The sequence below is a fragment of the Perissodus microlepis genome, chromosome 4 (genome assembly GCF_051167445.1).
Source record: "Perissodus microlepis isolate ML-2025 ecotype Zambia chromosome 4, ASM5116744v1, whole genome shotgun sequence".
NCBI classification, from domain to species: Eukaryota; Metazoa; Chordata; class Actinopteri; order Cichliformes; family Cichlidae; genus Perissodus; species Perissodus microlepis.
In genome coordinates this window covers 1,936,885-1,958,751 of record NC_140464.1, presented here as the reverse complement: position 1 = coordinate 1,958,751, position 21,867 = coordinate 1,936,885, and the positions used below count along the sequence as shown (strand labels likewise).

General features: G+C 44.6%; 2 protein-coding genes and 1 pseudogene across 4 annotated transcripts; 1 reads left to right on the top strand and 2 right to left on the bottom strand.

Annotated features, from left to right (window-relative positions):
• The first annotated feature begins 201 nt into the window (after nt 1–201).
• On the top strand, nt 202–9,685 carry LOC146387972 (serine protease 27-like; annotated as a pseudogene). Its single transcript, XR_014799995.1, has 5 exons — nt 202–535; nt 1,903–2,067; nt 3,591–3,844; nt 3,983–4,080; nt 4,587–9,685. The product of XR_014799995.1 is annotated as a serine protease 27-like (transcript).
• Nucleotides 9,686–11,932: 2,247 nt separating this feature from the next.
• Nucleotides 11,933–13,697, bottom strand: eif1 (eukaryotic translation initiation factor 1). Its single transcript, XM_084925048.1, has 4 exons — nt 13,507–13,697; nt 12,690–12,853; nt 12,492–12,593; nt 11,933–12,407 (listed from the first exon to the last, which is right to left on the bottom strand). Exons 1-4 carry the CDS (start codon nt 13,535–13,537, stop codon nt 12,363–12,365), a joined length of 342 nt encoding a protein of 113 aa, XP_084781174.1. The 5' UTR covers nt 13,538–13,697; the 3' UTR covers nt 11,933–12,362.
• Nucleotides 13,698–16,830: 3,133 nt separating this feature from the next.
• Nucleotides 16,831–21,247, bottom strand: srsf2b (serine and arginine rich splicing factor 2b). 2 transcript variants are annotated; one of them, XM_084925030.1, is made up of 3 exons: nt 20,641–21,247; nt 20,012–20,311; nt 16,831–18,680 (listed from the first exon to the last, which is right to left on the bottom strand). In XM_084925030.1, exons 1-2 carry the CDS (start codon nt 20,997–20,999, stop codon nt 20,014–20,016), a joined length of 657 nt encoding a protein of 218 aa, XP_084781156.1. In that variant the 5' UTR covers nt 21,000–21,247; the 3' UTR covers nt 16,831–18,680; nt 20,012–20,013. The 2 variants fall into 2 exon arrangements, with proteins under 2 accessions (XP_084781156.1, XP_084781157.1); XM_084925031.1 differs by having other exon boundaries at nt 20,012–20,299.
• Nucleotides 21,248–21,867: the final 620 nt, after the last annotated feature.

Genomic DNA, 21,867 nt, shown 5'->3' with positions numbered 1-21,867 from the left:
ATGAAGAACTTTGCCTACTCGTGTCTTGTTTTGCTGTGTAATTACATTGTCTTCAACGTTCCAGCGAATAGGTTTAAGCTACAAACCCCTAACCCTGACCTCAGTGTCACCTGCAAAGGACTGCCACCAGTGCCAACCACCACCCCTACAACCACCACCCCTAAAACAACCACCACCCCTACTACCACCACCACCCCTAAAATTACCACCACCCCTCCAACCACCACCACCCCTAAAACTACCACCACTACTAAAACTACCACCACCCCTCCAACCACGACCACTAAAACAACCACCACCACTAAAACAACCACCACCCCTCAAACCACGACCCCTAAAACAACCACGACCCCTCCAACCACAACCTCTATAACAACCACCACTCCTAAAACAACAACCACCCCTCCAACCACGACCCCTAAAACAACCACTACCCCTCAAACCACAACCCCTAAAACCACCACCACCCCTCCAACCACCACCCCTAAAACTACCACCACCCCTCCAACCACGACCTCTAAAACTACCACCACCCGTCCAACCACCACCCCTAAAACACCCACCATCCCTCCAACCACCACCCCTAAAACTACCACCACCCCTAAAACAACCACCACCCTTCGAACAACCACCCCTAAAACAACCCCCACCCCTCCAACCAAGACCCCTAAAACAACCACCACCCCTCCAACCACCACCCCTAAAACTACCACCACCAGTCCAACCACCACCCCTAAAACAACCACCATCCCTCCAACCACAACCCCTAAAACTACCACCACCCCTCCAACCACAACCCCTAAAACTACCACCACCAGTCCAACCACCACCCCTAAAACAACCACCATCCCTCCAACCACAACCCCTAAAACTACCACCACCCCTCCAACCACAACCCCTAAAACTACCACCACCAGTCCAACCACAACCCCTAAAACAACCACCACCCCTCCAACCACCACCCCTAAAACTACCACCACCAGTCCAACCACCACCCCTAAAACAACCACCATCCCTCCAACCACAACCCCTAAAACTACCACCATCCCTCCAACCACAACCCCTAAAACTACCACCACCCCTCCAACCACGACCCCTAAAACTACCACCACCAGTCCAACCACGACCCCTAAAACAACCACCATCCCTCCAACCACCACCCCTAAAACTACCACCACCTCTAAAAAAACCACCACCCTTCCACCCACGACCCCTAAAACTACCACCACCCGTCCTACCACGACCCCTAAAACAACCACCACCACTAAAACAACCACCACCCCTCCAACTATGACCCCTAAAACAACCACCACCCCTAAAACAACCACCAGCCCTCCAACCACAACCCCTAAAACAACCACCACCCCTAAAACTACCACCACCCCTCCAACCACAACCCCTAAAACTACCACCACCCCTAAAACAACCCCCACCCCTCCAACCACAACCCCTAAAACTACCACCACCCCTAAAACAACCACCACCCCTAAAACAACCCCCACCCCTCCAACCACAACCCCTAAAACTACCACCACCCCTAAAACTACCACCACCCCTCCAACCACAACCCCTAAAACTACCACCACCCGTCCTACCACGACCCCTAAAACAACCACCACCCCTCCAACTACCACCCCTAAAACTACCACTACAGCAAGTGTAAATCCTAATAACCCCAAACATGACACAAATATGCAAGCCAACATCACAAATACTGCTACAACAATCTTAATCCCTGCCACAACCACCCACACCACTACAACAACCACCCTTCTTCCAGCCACTCCCCAGCGTAAGTGCCCATCATGGCAACACTTTATTAAAGAAAACAATTTAACTTTTACTCTAGTCTAAAATACTATAACTGATGGGTTTATTTGGTCCAAGTTTTTATCTCTTCAGCAGTGGTCTGTGGACAAGCACCGAGGAGTTCTCACATTTTGGGGGGAACTTCAGTGGCGATAGCCGGTTCATGGCCATGGATGGCGAGCTTACAGAAAAATGGAAGTCACGTGGGACTCTGGTGGCCTTGGACTCTGTGCTGAGCAACGCCGACTGTTTCTCAAGGTGAGTTGGAGCTGAGGTTGAAGTTTGCACAATTTAATCAACAAAAATTCGAACAGCACGCTGGGTGACGTGGATAACACCTGTGCACCATTTAAATACTGACTGGTTGACAGGTTGACCAGAACAGGGAAGGAAGAGATAGCAGAGTGCACAAGGACTGGAATAATCACAGGAAAAACATACAAAAATATAGCATGAAGAGCACAGCTGCAGTTGTAACTGTTCATTGTTTTTAATTTTTTTCATCACTTCAGCTCTTTGTATGTTGGGATGTCGCTCCTCTCTAAATCTGCCTGACCAAAAACAGCACGAGTAAGAGTTTTAACATGTTTGCATTTTATGCTCAATCAAAATTTATCTATTAGACAGCAAAAAACAAAGAGACAAGCAGCACCAAGAATGTAATGAACTTATTTTTGATTTTAGTTCATGTGTTTTTCATTACAACAAGGTTTACTTGCTCTCTGCTTGCGAACTGAAGTAGAACTGCAAAACCATTTATGATTTATAATAGGTACCTTTTTTTATCTAGAACAAAATTGTTCTCAACATATTATTAAAATAGTGTTTTAGATTACTGTTTTAACAAAAAATCTTTTTCAGATTTACACTCACTACTTTCTACAGTTCAAACTGACTCAACGTGTTGTAAACAAGCGTTATTCCACTGTGGATCAATCCACCAGTGAAAACTGTGCTCAACAAACTACAAATGTAACCATCCCTTGAAATGAAATGCAATGAGTGAGTCTTTAAAAATGGAAACTGAACACAGTCCCAGCAGATCAGATGATCTCAGTGCCAGCCCACATCACCTGATGGTGCCACACTTCTATACTTTTCACACATGTAACTGGTCAGTCCCACACAGGGTTAGCATTAAAGCTGATTCTGTGTTAAATCTAGTCCATAGGTATTTTGTTATTTACAGTGTAACCTGATGTGCAGCTGTATAGAAATATAACAAGGCTTCGATTCAGCCCGCTGTGATTGGTCCATTTGACAGCAGCATTTTCTCTGACGTATTTCTGGATACTTTTTTTTCCCAAACAAACTCGGAGAGAAACTTCACTGCTAACTGGTTTCTTCCTGTTAAAAGGGAGTTTTTCCTTCCCACTGTTGCCAAAGTGCTTATTCATTGGGGGTCATACGATTGTTGGGTTTTTCACTGTATGTAGTATTGTAGAGTCTACCTTACAATATAAAGCACCTTGAGGTGACTGTTGTTGTGAATTTGCACTGTATAAATAAAATTGAAGTGAATTGTTTTGACAGTGGTTACTGTGGATCTGCAAGCCACAATGCAACCCACCTCTAGCCCTGTTCCCGACTTAACATCACACCTGCCGTCATGGATGCTGCTCTGCATGGAGTTCATCAAGTTAAATATATACCTCTTTAATTAGAACCAAGCCTGAATGTCACCAGGTTCAAATGTGTGAAACTTGGGTCCCATGAAGTTGAGTGTAGATTTTGTTTGAAGCTGATGAAGATTATGTTTGTGTGCTTCGTTCCTCCCACAGCTCCCCTGTAGCGTCCGAGTGGACTGTCGTGTTGGGGCGTCTGAAGCTAAATGGATCCAACCCCTTTGAGGTGACGCTGAATGTGACAAATATCACTCTGAGCAACACGACCGGGACCAACATAGCCATCCTCCGTCTATCTGCCCAGCCCACCCTAACCGACTACATCCAGCCCATCTGCTTGGACAACGGGAGAACCTTCGCTGAGGACTTGGCGTGCTGGGCGGCCGGTTGGAGTCCTGGAAGAGGAGGAGGTGAGTCAGCAACATGAAGGCTGACAGAGTTCTGCCCAGACTCTGCACCAGTCCATCTCTCAGATTACACATGTGGACCACTGCACTTACAGATTCTTTAGTCAAACATCAGGATTTTCTTATCTTTCATGATGTTAGCTGAGGAAGTTATGCAGCAGTTTCAGACCTCGGTGGTAAACTGTGGGAACTCATCATCGAGTGAGAGTATCTGTACAGACGTGTTTGCACTGCAGCAGGTAAATGACTGGATTCTTCTTCTTATAACACTGTCTGCTGACATGTTGTTTATTCTGGACCTTGGATTTAGCTGCTTATCACAGTCACATGTTGAATTTGGATAGTTCATCAATCTGCTTGAATTTTCAGTCTTCATTACAGGCCAGTTAGAGCAAAGCTGGTGTCTTTATGAAGTCTGTTAAAGTCACATTGTCACCGGCCTGTATGCTGGAATGCTTTAGAGCATTTTAATTGTGATTTAAAAGAGTCCCTCTGTATTTTGTTTTATTTTCAAGCTTTTATAACTTTCCTCTTCATGAGAATGACATATCAACCAAATCATTCTGAGTTTTAAATCTATGAGAAAATACTATAAAAGCAAAAACAGGGCAGAAGTGTATTTGTGATCTCTTTTCACATTTTTAGTTGTTTTGTTTCATTAAAATTTTGTTTCTCAAAAAAAGGTGTATCAAAGTCTTCCTTTGAGTCACAGGAAAATAATAACTGACGCTTCCCGTCTGTTCAGAGTGATTCTGGCGGCCCGCTGATGTGTAAGCAGGGCGGCTCTTGGTTCCAGGCGGTCGTGTTAACAGCTCCAAGCCCCTCGGCCAGGAGGAGACGAAGCTCAGTCATGACCTTCACCAGAGTGAGCTCCTTTGACTCCTTCCTGACGAAAACGCTGGGGACACTCTTGTCTCCGGCCTCCAACACCACCACCAACACCACCACTACCAGAAGTACCTACACCACCACCACGGCCACCACAACTGACTCAAATAGTGTGTTTGACAGCAGCGAGGGTCGTCCTGCTCATTCCTTCGTCTTTGTCTTCGTCCATCTCCTCAGCCTCGCCTTTTGTCTCCAACTCTGCCTTTAGAGGACTCAGACTTGATTCACATGATGTGATGGACACAGATGAATGTGAACAAGCCTCGACTTTGAGACTTTACCAGGGAGCATTGCGGTGCCAGCATCCAATCAGGGGGGCTTAGGTGATGGCTGGTTTTGGTTTATAGACCTTTTTTTTATACTGTTTCCAATGAAAACTGCTCAGGTTCACTGTGCAACACATTTCTGACTTTTGGCAGACTCACCCACTGTGACTGCGGGTGAGTCTGGATTCTGTGTTAGTGTTAAAGAGTAAGAAAAGTTTCACTATCTCCCTGAACCACACAACCGCGTCCTGTTTTATTTCCACCTCCAGTATGACAACAAAGGTTATCCCACCACAGGTTGTGTTCATTCTGAGCAGAGGTCAGTAAGGCTCTGTTCTTACGCCGGCCTCATTATAAGAAACTGCACACGTTTAAGAAAAAGCACGAGTCCACTTTAAAAGAACTAAATGTGTTTCTGTACCTCTGAAGGACGACTACGTCGAGTCAGGCTGGACTTTGGTTTATGGGTGGAAAAATGAAGAAATCCTTAAAACTTGCACTGAACATGAAAATGTAGCCCAACAGATGCTTTTCTGAAGCTGAACAGATCAGTAGGATATCTACACCTCAGTTATGTGCCCACAGGACTGAATCGATTTGCTTTCATAAAATCGCCTCTAATATTTATCAGTTGGAGTTAAAGAAATATATTTTGGGGATCTCGGGAACACAGCGGCAATGATCATCCCTCCTGGACTGATTTGGAGTGTAAAAGAAATTCAAATAACCTTTGTTTTTGTTGTTTTTTCTTTCTTTTGTTGAGATGAAAAAAGTAGAATCATTTAACATGTTTGTGGATTTGAAATGAGAGCTGGAGTTTGAACTGAACTGTCTTTGTCAGCAGCACACACACCAAGCGCTCGCCGTGTTGCTCGCCTGGTTACGACGATGTTCTCATTAGCACATGGATGCAAGCTCTTTCTCTGATTCTTCTTCTCATTATCGTGATTTCAGTAACCACTTCATAATATTATTATTTCTTTATCCTGGTGTAAATGTCATGGAGGTTTATAGAGAAAGGCTCCAGCCAGATGGGGGATTCAAACCCAGGCAGCAGTGCTAACGTATTACATCATTACAGCTGAACATTATTTATTATTTATAGTAAATAAATAAAACTCAGAAGCATACAGTCTCAAAATCGGCAGGTGACCAAAGGAGAGAAGAGAAAGAAGATTCAAATTACACTTATCACAACATCATCACGACACCTAACATAAAGAAATAAAGAGCAGGTCTGATTTTGTGCTTGTTATAACACTTTATTTGATTATTGTGAAAATGTTACTACAAATGTGAAAATGTTACTAAATGTTGGGGGAAATTAAAAAGCTGAAAGACTGCTTGTCCTGTGGACCTCAGGGAAATGACACAAACTGTGTGCAGTGTGAAAACAGATCTTTTAGCACCCCCTCCTGGCAGATACGTGCATGTGCAGAGTGAGACCTGCAAACATAAACTTGTTTCCTGTGGATAAACTAAGAGCAGTGACTGACCAACAAACAGCTGCTGACAGCTGCAGCCTCGGTGTGTCACGACTGTAAGAGAAGCGTAGTTTTGGATCTTGGTGTCGCCGTGCCGGCTTCTTTTATGAACCGCAGAGATGCAGCTTAAACTCTGACTACATGATTGGATGCATCGGTGATGAGCAGCTGGAGGAGTACGGAGCACTAGTGGATGATTCTCTGGCGCGGTGTGGAGCAGCCACAGACCTTTTGTTAATTTTACACCATCAGAGGAATTGTGACACCTGCCTGTTTTACACACCTGAAAGACTTCAGCCTGTAGTTTTAGATTGAGAGTCGAGACAAGTGTCAGAAGTGATCTGTGACAGAAGGCGAGCAGCAAGAGGCAGAGGGAAGGTTTAAAGAGTCCTCCCGTGATGGTTTAGAGACGGTGGAGGCCAAGATGAAGATGCTCAGATGCTCACTGGGAGTGAGCATGATGGAGTCAGAGAAGCTGAGATGGTCTGAGCATGTGCAGAGGAGGGAGGGGGGATGATGAAGATGGAACTGCCAGGCAGGAGGAGAAGAGGAAGACCTCACAGTGTAGTGAAGGAGGACATGCAGGGGGTCGGTGTGACAGAGGAGGATGCTGGGATAGGAGGAGGTGGAGGCAGATGATCTGCTGTGGTGACCTCTAAAGGGAGCAGATGGAAGGAGAAGAAGAAGAGTGAGGGAGGAATCATCTCTACTGCTACAGCTGACAGAGAGATGGTGGCAGACTTCAGAAGGAAGAGGACGACCTGCGACAGGACGTGGATCTGTTGGAGGAGCTGGAGCACCTGGGCATCCATGTGACACAGCAAGAAGTGGAAGTTTATTTTACTCTCAGTTTCTTTAATATTTAACGCTGTCATTTACTTATTAAAATTGAATTGGGATGAAGGGTTTTACGTTCACAGCCGTCACAGATCATTAATCTGGAGATAAAGCAGCTTAAACAGGTGAGCGGCACAGAGACAGATAACTCCTCCCCCCGCTGCTGTCGTTCAAAGCGGTGCGTTACCATGGAGACAGAGGGAAGCCTGTCAGGGACAAAACAGGCAAGCGTGAAAACAAACTTTTTCAGATCAGCCTTTACACGCCGTTTGTAAGCCCGGACACGTTCACTGTTTTATTCATGCACTGTCGTTTCAATCGAAAGATTTGATTTTCTTCTACTGCCATGCATTTGTTTCTTTATACAAATTAAAAAAAATGTTAAATGTGACCAAATATTCCAATAATATTTCCTATGTAAAAGAATAAGCGGCTACTGATGACTTTTAAAAACTCAACTAAACCCGTGTTCCTTTGCCAGAGGACCGCAGCGCCTCACGTTTCACGTGTAAGTAGGAAATTCACATATTTGAACCACTTTGAGTCATTTTCAAACAAAAACAATCATTTCCATGAAATTTGACCCTTCGAGCTTAAATTAGAACCTATTTTCTATAATAACACAGCCGATTGGTGTAATCGCAGCAACTTTGCATTTCTCTGCACATGTTGAAGTTTCTGTGTCAAGCTAAACGTGTTGCCTTAGTACATTTTTTAGTTGCTTCTGATCTGATTGGAGATGCTGCTACTTTTTGCAGAACTTCTCATGTTCATGTAGTGAACATGCATTGGACATGTAGTTGCAGATGTTGCTGTTGTGTTACAGGTCTTTGAAGCCGCCGGGACTAGATGAAAGTGTTGCTGTAGTTGCAGTTGCAGTAGTACTCAGTTAGTTGCAGGTGTTGCTGCAGTTTTAATAGTTGGTTTGGTTGTACCTGCAGAGCTTCCTGCGTTCAGTGGCAGGTGTTGTCTAAGTTGCATCGGTTGCAGTGACAGTGGTTTCGGTGTTGCTGTTGTTTCAGTGAATAGTTTGGTTGCAGAATTTCCCATATTTAGTTACAGGTGTTGCTATACCACATCTTGACTTAAATGCCAGTTTTTGAGCTCAGTTGTAGATGATCTGGAGTTCAGACCAGCTGCATTGGTCTGTATTTTTGTTTATTTGCAGTAAATGCAAATATTAGTGATGGGTCCAGCAACACTGACGCACCGGCACATGTATCAAGCTCACAGGGCGAAACCTGTATCAGTGCGTGTGTCGCTTTAAGAAAAAGTCACGTGATCGATACAGCTGCTGCCAAACTGTGTTTAAAAGGTACCGCATCTGTCAACGGAAACAGTCGCCACCAAAAAAAACTAAATTACTCTCGCAAAGATAAAAAAACAACAACAACATATCTCTCTATAACAAAATGCAGCCCAAAAGAAAAAGAAAAATTTCTGCTGTGTGGGATCATTTTGATCTTTTAACTGCAAATAAGGTAACTGTCTGTCTGTCTTTGTTTCAGTGTAATCTATCAGAATAGGAACAACAGCAACGTGACCTGCAGTGTAAAATATTTATTTCATGTTATGCAGGTTAAATGTCGCATCTGTTCGGCGGAGCTTTCTTACACAAACAAAAGCACCTCCTCAGTGTTTAGACATTACAGAGCCAAACATGAAAATGAGGAGACAAGCACACCGAGAATGAACACAGGTCGGCCTATATAGACATTGAACAGCTTTATCATCATTTTTTTATTAATATGTGTTCTATTATTTTGAAATCAAGCATCTAGGATCATTGTTCTGGACCAGGCAGTCCTGAATTTTATTATAAATGACTGCCAACCCCTTTGTATTGTGGAGAGTGACGGGTTCAGGGAGCTGGTTCAGGTCCTTGAGCCATCATATGTTTTGCCAATCAGAAAGGTTTGTATAGACAATGTCTCATCAGGTAGCTGATGTTAAGTGCTGCATACTGATTTAATTTTGTTTCATTTTCAGACCATCAAGGAATTGATAGCAAAAAAACATGCGAGGAACTCGTGAAAGTACCACAAGCTGTGGCAGTGAGTATTACAGCTGACGTGTGCACCTCATTGAACATGGAGGCTTACTTGGCTCTTACCTGTCACTACATTAATGAGAATATGCAGTTGTGCGCATCTGTGTTGGGTGTGAAACACTTTCCACAAAGTCACACTGCAGACAATTTGGCCCAATTCAAAACGGTCATGATGGATGACTGGGCCATCACAAATAAGGTGTCTTGTGACCAACACAGCACCAAACATGACTGCAGCAACAAGAACTCTCCAAATTCGACATTCAGTTCGCATTGCACACAAACTCAGTGTATTAGTCAAGAAATCATGCGATCAAATCCCTGAACTTTCATCCATAAGAGACAAATCTAGACGGATCGTATCATTCTTCAGATCCAGCTCTACAGCCAAAGAAAAGCTTGCTCAAGTGCAGCAGCAGGTGGGACGGCCCGTCTTGAAACTTAACAATGAGGTACCAACACGTTGGAACAGCACATATCAGATGCTGTCACGGCTACATGATGAGAAAGAAGCAGTCTGGGTATCTGTTGCTTCTCTTCCAACAGATTTAACTCCACTTACGGCTGATGAGTGCGACATCGTAAGGGAAGCACTTCTTGTGCTGGCCCCTTTCCATCAGCCCACAGTGGAGTTGTCTGAGGAGAGTTTCAGGATCAAAGGTGATGATGATGAAAATGCTATATTGTGCACTTGAGCAGAACTCTTTACATCTACACACACAAGCAGCCACCCATCTCCATGACCAACTGAGGCGTCGTGTCACAGACACTGCTTCTAATCTGGAGTCATTCAGTGTGTTGACCCTATCAACACTTTTAGACCCCAGATTTAAAACACTCGCATTTCGTAGTTCCTCCAAGTGTAGTGAGGCAGTCAATCGCCTGAAAATGGAGTGTGCTGCAGTAATTGCCTGCACAACATCTGAGCCACAGCCTGGACCTTCATCAGAGCAGTCACCTGTTCCAGGCAAGTTCAGTATTATCAGCTTATTCTTACATTTATTTTGATGCTAATGTGTGCTAGTAAAACGACCATGTATTTTTTATTATTTCAGAAAACCCGTGGCAGCGGCTCGATGGAGAAGTTGGCAGACAAACCAACAATGCAACAGCAGACTCCATCACTGAGGTCCAGCGCTACTTGGCGGAGAGAAACATTCCAAGATCAGAGGATCCTTTAACGTACTGGGGGAAGAGGAAGACATCTTATCCGAACCTTTCCCACCTGGCTTTACAGTTTTTGTACCCCAGCTCCATCTGTGCCCTGTGAGCGTGTTTTCCAAAGCTGGGGAAATGGTGTCAAAAAAATGCAATAGGCTGAATGCAAAAACATTGGATAAACTTATTTTTCTGAATAGAAATTTATAATAAACTCTTGAGTCAATTACATTTAAATGGGTAATATTACAGTCACAATACTTTCATTTTAATTTTCACTTAATGTCATTCGCAACATATTTTAAAGATGTCTACAATATTTGAAATGTAAAAGATATAAAATGATTCCATGGAAAGTACCTTACAGTGTATACAAGTATGACTGAATCTGTCTGTTGTGAGTCTCAAGTAAGTTGCCTGCAATGATATTTAAGGTCCAGCAGGTGTCAGTATGGAGCAAAACAGCAACACTGCCGACACAGTATCGATAAGAGTTTGGGGAATGTGCTGAAACGCTTCACGAGGCCTCATCTACACATCACTAGCAAATATGCTTGTTTTTATTAAATACTTTGACACGAGTCTACTTTAAACAGCTGTGCAGTTACAGAAATAAAGCAGCGAAGTAGCATATCCTTAGTATTTTACACACTAAACATGTCCACAGATTTGTGTTCTCCACCTCAGAGCTCAAATCTGCTGCAAACTGAAGTAGTAAAAGCACCCACACATGACAGGCTTATCAACTGCAGAAATTTTATTGAACCAAATGTGGAACTTGCAAAACACTCTCCATCACAGTAGCACAGTGCAACCTGGCCATGGCTTTGTGTTCGTTTTAAACCATTATTATTTCAGCATCACTACATCTGAACTTGTTTATAAATTATTGCATTGCAGGAAATTAATAGATTCAAGTGTCCATAAACCACAGGTTCAGTACCAAATTTGCTGTGGAGCTGAACCAGAAAGCTGGTTGAGGACCAGAGCAGGAAACCCTCACTAATGAATCCCAAAAGAAATGAAACCAGCTTGGACTAAATTTCCCACCCTGGTGTAACTTTGCCATCTGATCACAGTGAACAGACTCTACCTTCCTTACAGGCCTCGCGTCAGTCAGTGTGATACTTGGATTGGCAAAGAGAAGAAATCGCACCCAACAAGAAGCCCAAATCTGCTGGATGGTGGTGAAGATGGTCACTTAAATGCTCTCCACTCAGATGGATGTAAACAATGGCAACTTATGAGGCAGGACGAGAGGTGGTAAAGATCTGGAGCTGGCCAACTACAGAAACCCCTTTCTGCTTTTAACAGACATCCTCAGCACCTCCTCCTCCCTGCAAACACTGGGACCCTCCTGCACACCCAGCCCCCAACCCGTTCCCCATGACACCACTCGACTCCAAAATATGGAGACTCATCGTTTTATTGAAACACCTTAAGAGTACAAAACAAAAACGTTACATGAGACTGTGCCTCCGTACTGTGGCACGAGACCTAAAAAGAAAAAATTTAAAAGGAAATAAACAAAAGGGACGAGGAGGTGGAAGTGTGTGGGAGGGTCATCACCACTCATCCCTGATGTTGTGTGGAGCTGCAGTGGTGTGTCTTTGTGAGAGCGAGCCTGCCCCCTGGTGTTGTAGGGGGGCGGTGGTGTTACAGAGTCCCATGTTTGTTTCGGAGGTAATTCACGTGTTAGCTAACAGGAGCTGGTGGGATTGCAAAGAGGGGAGGGGGGAGGAAGAGCAACAGCAGCACATAGGAGGGGGTAGAGATGTAGCGGGGTGGGGAGTTTAATGGCCTTTGAGGAGAGGGGGGGGGTGGGTCGAGAGCAGCTCCTAGAAGCCGTGGACTTTGAGCTGCTCCTCCTTGGCCAAGTCGATCTACAGAAGACAAACAAAGGGATCCAATTACACTCGGCAACTTTGAAAACAAACATCAGGGGCAACATCTGGACGAACACCTACCTCAATGAGGAACTGGCAGATATTCTTGCGCTGGTCTCCCTGAAGCTGGATCACTTCACCATACTCTGGGTGCTCAATCACTGTCCCATTGCAGGCAAATTTCTGTGGAGACAAAAACATGTCAATCAGCAAAAACGCTGCAGCAGCAACAACCAGAACCACCTCTAAACTCAGAACAAAGCAGCGCTGTGGCTGTACCTTCTTGAAGGCCTTGACTAGCTTCTTCTTGTCATAGTCAGCAGAGATGCCCTGGACAGTGGTGAGGGTCTTCCTCCCGTTCCGCTGTTGGATTCTTATGTGGATGTAGTCCTCTGTCCCGGCTGGGAGGCGGTCATCACCCTTAGTTGCATCAGCAAAGGGGTCTGGAAAGAGCAGAACACAATGGAATTATGAACACATAAGGCTGGCAGCTCACCCGGCTTGTCTGACAATAATGTCTCACTGATTTACATACAGATTGGCTGTCCTGCTGCCAAATCCTGCCCGTGTTTACCACTGGTGGGGGGTGGGGGGTCATATTTCAAATGAAGAGCTGCACAGATGCAGCGGGTCGGGCTAGCAAGCTTTTAACCATTGCCAAATAACAGCAGAGTCATGGCAGGGTGACTTTAGCGGCACCACCGAGCCCGCGGTATATCACACCCGAGACATTTATCCGATATTCTAACGCCACCAGTAAATAAACTCAAGAAGAAAAAAAGGCGGCAAAGGTTTCTAAGAAAACAAATATGTAGCTCGAAGCGGCTTTTGGGCCTAATGGCGGCCGTTTTGACGTTAGCAAGGCCGCTAAACAGCGTTTTTCCACAAAGTTAACATATCCGGGCAGATATTTCCCATTTATTTTCTCCAGTTTCACGCTTTATTTTGATCGAATTAGTTACGTAAAAAGCAGGTAAATGAAACTACGCCACAGGAAATAAGCCTCGGCCCCAAGCTGAAGCTGGACGTTAGCCCCGTTAGCTCTCGCCCTTCCCCCACCCTCTGCGACTGCTCTCTTCGATCAAAAACCACTCACCAAAAGTTTGGAGGTTCTGGATAGCGGACATACGATAAGATTTGCTTTCCTTTCGGATAATAACTTGGTCAGCTAGCGGTCCGTCGGCTGCTTTAGACTCTTTTGTTCGTGTCTTCTGGGGTTCTTGGGGACGACACACGGCTCGGCCTCGGCAGCTTTCACAAAATGGAGATCGCGTAAGGTTGGCAGTGCTGGAAAACAACCCTTTATAGCTCCGCCCCGAAACTGGCGTCAGCACGTCTTTGACGTAAGAATGGCACGTCGCAGGCAGCCACGCCCAGAACTCTTTCTCAACTTTACCGGAAGGGTGACGTCATGTCGTTAGACTTCAGTCAAATTGGCAACTGGAAAATTACAAATAAACATATAATTATATTTAAAAATGTATAGAAACAGACACACACACAAATATATAATTCAAAAGTGGACATTGGTTGTACACAGATGTTTTGCTTTGGCAGCAACTTAAACAATTGAGTTAAATTAACTCACTTAACTTTAAAACATGAGGCAGTTGTGTTGAACACACCCAAGGTGCTTATATAAATCCAAGAGATAGCCAGTCTCTTTTTTTCAGTTTAGCTTAATAAATAAAATGATTTTTTACGGTTTTGAGTTCTAAAAACTTTAATATTTCTCTCATATTTGTTGTGACTTGGTCGATTTCATTTAATCAGAAATGTTTTTCCTTTGTTTTGTATCTTATTATCATAGTTAATAAATAGAATTACATTTCTTAGATTATTTCAAGTTTTAGTGCCTTTATTATTCATTCATTAAAATTCTGATTATAATTTGTTCATTTAAAAATAAAAAAAATAAATAAAGGATAACATAAGGTGCACTTAACTGATCTAAGAGCTGGGAAATCTACTCGACACAGGGGTGGGAAGTGAACTTAAACAAAATCTACATCAGCTCGGTCTCGTTTGGTTGGTTGTAACATTCGTATATGTTGTTTCTTTCACTCCGTCCATTGTTGTCTTTTTCTGTATGACTGGATAAATCCGACTACTGTGTCTCCCTCCTCAGAGTATGGATTCTCAGGTATTCAAGTTTGTGAATTTGTAAATGTAATACTTTGACCCTCCTTCCATACTTTTTCTCTTGTTTTACTTAAACTACACTGAAATTCAAATTTTATTTTTTACAAAGCCAAAAAGGAGAAGATATCTAAAAGTCAGTAACCCGCCTTCATGGGTGTCATCTTTAAATGCTTAAGAGCTCAGAGTCTTTTCTAGTCCTTGTTCATTAACTTTCAGGCATCTTTGCTGATCCCTCCTCTCTCACAGACTGTTTAATGTCTTCCTACAGATTTCCTAAAACAGTTTCAGCCTGTGTTTCCTGCTGAAGCTCAGTGGATGGATCAGCTTCAGATTCCTGTTGTGGAGGCTGTTTTTCTCCATCTTCACTCTTCCCTTTTTCTGTGTGATGTTTGTTGTGCCAAGAAACCCAGAAGCAGAACATTTCACCCCTTCATGCTGAAGCACCTTGGTGACAGAAGCCAAACAGCTGATTGGTTAAGTTTAGATCACTGTGGAGTCACATGTTAGCAAATTCAGGCACTTTTCCCAACATTATCCCATAAAATACAAAAACAATATATAACACGTACAAACAAAACAAGCACATTTAATCAATACAAACATAAAACTTCACCGTGGTGGCCGACGTGTCCTCTTTATCATAGTAAAGATGGAGGTAAATGTGCTTTTTCCATTATACGAGTCAGCAGCGTAACATTTTTGAGCACGTTTAAATTCAACAGGAGTCAAATAATAATAATATATGAATTATAAATCTGTAATTTAGGCTTTATGCCCCAGTGATAGTAAAAATGTAATGTCTTTGATTTGCATACGAAGCTAAAATAACTGCCAGAGACATCACCAGGACTTTCCACGAGAAGGGCTGGTTTTGGTTTTTGCGGAGTTTGCATGTTCTCCCCGTGTTTGCGTGGGTTCCCTCCGGGTACTCCGGCTTCCTCCCACCGTCCAAAGACATGCAGCTTGTGGGGATAGGTTAATTGGATAATCCAAATTGCCACTAGGTGTGAATGTGCAAGTGCGAATGGTTGTCTGTCCCTGTGTGTTGGCCCTGCGACAGACTGGCGACCTGTCCAGGGTGGACCCCGCCTCTCGCCCTATGACAGCTGGGATAGGCTCCAGCGCCCCCCGTGACCCTGAAAAGAATAAGCGGAAGCGAATAGATGGATTGATGGGCTGGTTTTTCCATTTTAATAAACACAAAGACCACATCAGGAGGCGTGACACCACAAACCACAGCAGTTTGAAGGCTGCAGGTCAGAGGTGTGCTGAGTGTGAGATCTCAGTATCTCTGTATGTTGACGTCTTTGACGTTTCTGCATCCCAAACACGTCTAAGCATGAGAGGTGGTGATCATGAAGAGGCTGTGCACTCGTGATGTGACTCGCTCATTGCTGTGCACACGACCTCTCTGCAGAGGCCTCCGCCTGACCCGTCCCTGCAGACATTTGGTGTTTCTCAGCCAGCATTCTTCCTTTACTGCTCGTATTTCCTACATTCCTGCTCTCACCTCCACACTGCTGCCTCTCCGTCTCTCTCACTGCCTTTAACATGCCATCCGCCCGCTCCCCTTCCTTTGTAAATGGTACATTTACTGGTACTTACAGAGCACATTTCTACTCAGTTTGAGTCCTCAAACTACCACGTCTCCATCACACACTGTCCTATAGTGCTTTGATCTAACACTCACTCAGCTGACACATCAGAGCCAACCTGTGGCTCAGTCACCTGTGAACAGGTGGACAGGAGGAGGTGAGGATTGGCCTACTGTGCCCCTCATTCATTTTTCCTCTTCTGCATATTCTCCTTCAGCCAACAGTAGTTTCTACCAGCATCCTGCTGAACAATCGCACCAGAGGTGGTCATTTACCCGGCCGGACTGATCCCATTTGAACAATTTACGATGATGTAAATGAATCCATCAACAATAGAGCCGTGTTAGTGCATTATTCATGTTGAAAAGAAAAACATTTTAGGCATTCCTTCATTAGTAACCCATCTATTTAAGAGATTTAGTTACAGGCCGTATTTCATGTTCCAGCTGCTACAACTCTGGAATTTCCCAACTGTTGGGATGATGCTGGGACATAATACCACACTTACAATAGTTACTTAAAATGTCTTGCAGTTTTTATCCAAGTCTTCGTCTTTGCTGTGCAGAAATTCACATCCATAACTTTGACTTCTTTGGATTCCTTTGGAAACTAAAATGACAGTGAGGATCACTCCTGTGTGAAATCTCCACACCACACGTACAGCCGAATGACGAGAGGACAACTTTATACACAAAACATCAAATCTTTATTGAAAGTCACATTTGTGTACAAGAGAAAAACCGTGTCTTTGTACAGAAGCCGAGACTGAAGCAGTCGTTAGCGCCGCGGTCACAGGACCAATCAGGAGAACACGGACACGTCGGCGCAACACGCCACCTTAACAGCTAACCAGCAAAACTCAACTGCTACACAACTGCGCCTAGTGCACAAAGAAACACACGAGCAGGGTTAGCATTAAAAAAAGAACAAAGGAGTCAGTGCGTGTCTGTCCTGAAAAGGTTGGAATAACCTGACAAACACTGAGCTGCACAAATGTATAGTTTGTGTTTTTTTAAATGCGGAAATTCAATGAAAAAGCTAAATAAACACACTGAAAATAAAAAGCTACAGTTCTACAGGGTAAAAGTGTTTCATGTCACTTTATCAGACAAGAAAAGCAGATGGAGGTGCGACAGAAAACAAATGGATGCTTAAAGTATAATTCTGGCTTGGTTCAGGCGGATTTCCGTCACTTTTTCAGAGATTTGGGGATTTAAGGAGCAGCGCTGGACGGCCTGAGCTTCCCTGCAGCTTCTGAAGAAGCTCCAGATCCGTTCTTTCCTTTCGAACACTTAAAATGACTTGTGTGTGACTCGTATTTTCATTAAAGCCGTCTAATCAATATAAATGTTGATTTTGTTGATAAGTAAGGTAAAGTTTATTTATTAAGCGCTTTTCGCAGACAGGCAGTCACAAAGCGATGTACACAACGGTTAAAATAAAGAAAACATTAAGTAATTAAAAAAAAAAGTAGTTTGTGTGTCACTCAGGAGCTGCTGCAGCTTCCAGGAAACACAGTAAAGGACTTCACCGTTTTCCTTCTGCTGATTTAAATCACTGTATTTCTTTAAGGTGAGCTCATCTGAGGTGTCACCTGCTGCGTATGACAGCAGGCCACACCCCCACGCAGACTAAGTCCACATACAGCTGTGAACACAGCCATCTCTGGAATTGCATCAGGAAGTGAAACTGCCAAACCAAACACGCTGCGCTTGTCGTGGAAATGGACGCAGTCTTTCCACACTACACCAGGCTCCGTTCACAAAAACTGGAATTTTAACTCACAGGACACCAGGACACTTTAACCTGCTTAGTTTTGTGAGTCTTTGGTGTTTTAACAGTGAATTCAGATGCTGATTTAAAGAGCGATCCCTGGACTGTGGTGGCTCTGACAGCAGCTCTGGGTTTGAATCTGGACCTGCAGGGAGCTCAGTGTTTGCTCAGGTATAAACACTTTCCCGTAGCCCCACCTCCAAGAAGATCTACACATAAATTATCCTTTAAGCATTATTTTGTGGGCCTGTATCACAAAGGGAGATTACAGCTAATTTCAAGCTTAAATTAGGTTTTCTGTTATCATAAAGGACAGTTTGGACACAAAGGACAGACCTTTGTGTCCAAACTCAACTAAAAACATCAGATGTATTATTATAGAAGGTTTATTAATATTAGAAACTGAGGCGATTCACCCATCAGGCCTTTAACACAGAGTTTTCTCAGCAATAATAGTACACAATTCATCAGTTCACACATGTGACTGTATTGCAGTTATGACACCTTTGTGATACAGGCCAGAGAGGAGATGATAATATGAGAGGAGTGGAACATTCTATCTTATGAGCTTTCATTTTTAAATCCAGGTCTGAACACACCATTTAAACCGTAATCGGGACATGAAAAGGAAACAAAATCACAATAAATCAGCGAAAAAAAGGAAATGAACCAAAGCACGGAAGACAAAATAACCTTTCACAGCTGGACTCTGGTGCTTGCGTGGGAGCCGGTCCGGGAGGTCACACGTCTTTAACCGAAACTGTGAATCAAACAAACGTCAGGAATAAAAGTTAAAGAAAGTACCAGAAAGAAGCATTTTTTACGAGGCTGATCAGAAACTTGCAAATTTACACGTAAAATCCAGATCACTGGAGCAGAGATCGTGATCGCCTTCTGTTAATCGAACTCTCATTTTACTCTCTGGCTGTGATCACGCAGAAATATTTGGCGACTTATTTTAGGGTTAGCTACTTTATGCCCATCTGAGAAAAACACAACACACGTGTGGAGGAAGCCCTTGCTCTTATTTTGAAAGTTCAGCACCTGCTTGTGGACCAGCTCGCTGTCGTTGTTGCTCAGCTGCATGAGCTCTGAATATTCTGGACTGGTTTGGACCACAGCAGCTGGTTTTACTCCTTCTTGCAGGCAGCTGGAACCAGCTGGCTCTGGTGCTTCCCATCTCATTTTACTTCCCTGCAGGACGTCCTGCTCAGGCCGCTATCTCGAGCTATGCAAACTTCAATGGCACCGCCTCAGACCACAGCTGCTGTTACCTAATTCTTCTTCTGCTCAAACAAAACCTGCAGCAGCTGGAAAATCATCGAGCTCTCTGAGTCTGCAGAGGACGATGAGGACTACCAGCAACAGGAGAACATGGACGGGTTAACGAGCGTCCATGGGAGCCGATTATTGCTTTATTATGCATGGCATGAAGTTCAGGTCACAAGTGTGGCGCAGTTCATTTTGCAAGCACAAGCATGCGTCGCCTGCACAGCTAAGTGTTTGAAGTATCTGCGCAGGAGTAAAACATGAATACTACTGCAGAAGGCGCGGGCGTGCGCACCGTCAAGTACAAACATCTGACTCTCCAGCGAGCCCCTGAATGTGTGGATGAGCACACGAACTTTCAAAATAAGAGCAAGAGTCACCAGATACACCTGGAGAGGCCAGCTCATGTAAAGTCACCCTTCTCTATCTAATGTGCACAAATTCAAATGAGGTGGAGCTAAGAGGAAGTGATGCAACCCTTCGAGCACCACAAACCGCCGCTCCTTTGTGCGCAGTCAGAACAGCAGACACACATACCTCAACGCCACCAAACCAACACTGACTGCCTCCACCCTGTTGCTGCAGCTCGCCACACACCTTGTACCTGCTCAATCTGCCTCAGCTCAGCTCAAACTCCACCTTAGCAAACAGGATACCGCAGCTTGGGGAGGAGAGAATTCCACATTTTGTTTTTTAAATACACAACTTCTATTACTGAAACGTTTAGAAACTTTTGTTAGACTGGGAAAAAAAATCCCCTGCTGATCATCTGAGGGAAAAATGTGTGTATCTAATAAAATGGCCGCTAACGTTTAAACTCACCTCTACGAGGTTTCATTTCCATTTTCTGCTGCTGACTTTGGCTGGCTTTTAGATCTCGACCTGGACCCTCTCTTGGAGGAAGGGGTGCGGCTTCTGGACCTGGACCTGGACCTGGATCTGGACCGGGACCTAGACCTGGAAGGAGAGCGCGCCTTGGTCTTCTTGGTCCTGGGAGAGCGGGACTTGGACCTGGAGTAGGACCGGGACCTGGATCTGCTGTAGCGGGACCGGCTTCGAGAAGGCGTGCGGCTCCTGCTGCGGGATCTGCTCCGTCTCCTGCGTCTCGGGCTGGGGGAACAGCTGGATACATTCAGTGGGTTGAGTTACAGTCAAAGAAAAAAACAGCTGGATCTGAAATGAGGAGAACATGAGCTGTAGGGCTGGAGCTAAAGTGAGCAGAGCTGGCAGTAAGGAGCCATCTGGTTCTCCTGGTTAGCTCTGAGCCTCCAATCAGCTGGTCTAAAGAAAACTTCCGGTCTTTATTTTAATCAAATAACTCATAAATCTCTGGATAATTAAATGCAATCATTGATAAATGGTGGAGTCTTAATTACAGTGTTGTGGGGAAAGTAAATGATCCACATTCAGTCACGCTCGCTCTGCACACCAGAGATCCGGCCTCTCCTTACCTTCTGCTCCGCCGTCCGCTGTACCTCCGGCTCGGTCCTCCTCCTCGCCGTCCTCCGCCGTAATGGGAGTCGGGGGGTCTGCCGTACCGGGCCATCTGGACCCGCAGCTCCCGCCCGTCCAGCAGCGCGCCGTCCATGGCGTCCATCGCGTCTTCGGCGTCCCGTTTGTCGTGGAACCGAACAAACGCGAAGCCCCGGCTTTCCTTGGTGTAGCGGTCTCGCGGGATGTAGACGTCCCCTACCCGGCCGTACTTCTCAAACACCCGGCGGAGGGCTTCGGGAGAGGTCCGGTACGTTAGATTGTCCACTTTGAGGGAAGTCATGCCGTCGACGTCCGGCGGAGGCCTGCCGTAACTCATGCTGCCTGGCGCGAGAGGCCCGGGAATCTCCCAGAACAGTCCGGAAAGTAACACAGATTGCGCCTGCGCGGCTCAAAACGCTACGCAGAGACAGAACGGAGCGATTTAAGCAGAATCTTGCGGATCTGGCTCAGTTTACTGCCGCCAAAAGCACAGAGCACGCCACAAATTTCTCCGAACCGCGCCGAGCCAGCAGCGACTAGAGCTTCTTCTTCCACGCGGAAAACAAACGGAGTGTAATCCGCTCCCGAGCGCCACGGTGCGGTGATTGCAGTCTTTACACTAAACACGAGGAAACAAAACAAGATGTTTTTATTGGGTCATTCTACGATGTTATGTTGTCTCTGATAACTTAACAACCCTTTTAGTGGAAAGTGACTTACTTTATTGACCATGTTGTGGATCAATGCGCACATACACCACACTTGGTGTTCTTCTGTTTAGAACATTACCACTTGACAATGAACTGCTATTGCTAAATACTGTCCCACTCATCACTCTGAAAATGACGCGTGCACCAAACACACATTTTTTATGTAATGAATTATGTTGTTGAAAATTTGTTTTCAAACTGTTGTCTAAAACACAAAATAATTCCTAAGAACCTCCAGAATGGCATTTTCTCTTATCCCAGCTTCCAGAAAAACAAAGTGCATAAAAATAACAAAATACGCTAAAGTTCACCTTTAATTGTGTCGATATCTCTCTTATAACTGTTTATTAACATCTTTTATATAACAGTAATCACAAGCTGTAAGTATCCCACAACATACATGCAGCCCTGTTACTGAAGCCTGTAAAGAAGAAACAAAACAGTGAGACGACAAAGTCCTGCGCTGACACCAGGCGTAACCCAGAGACAGTCATC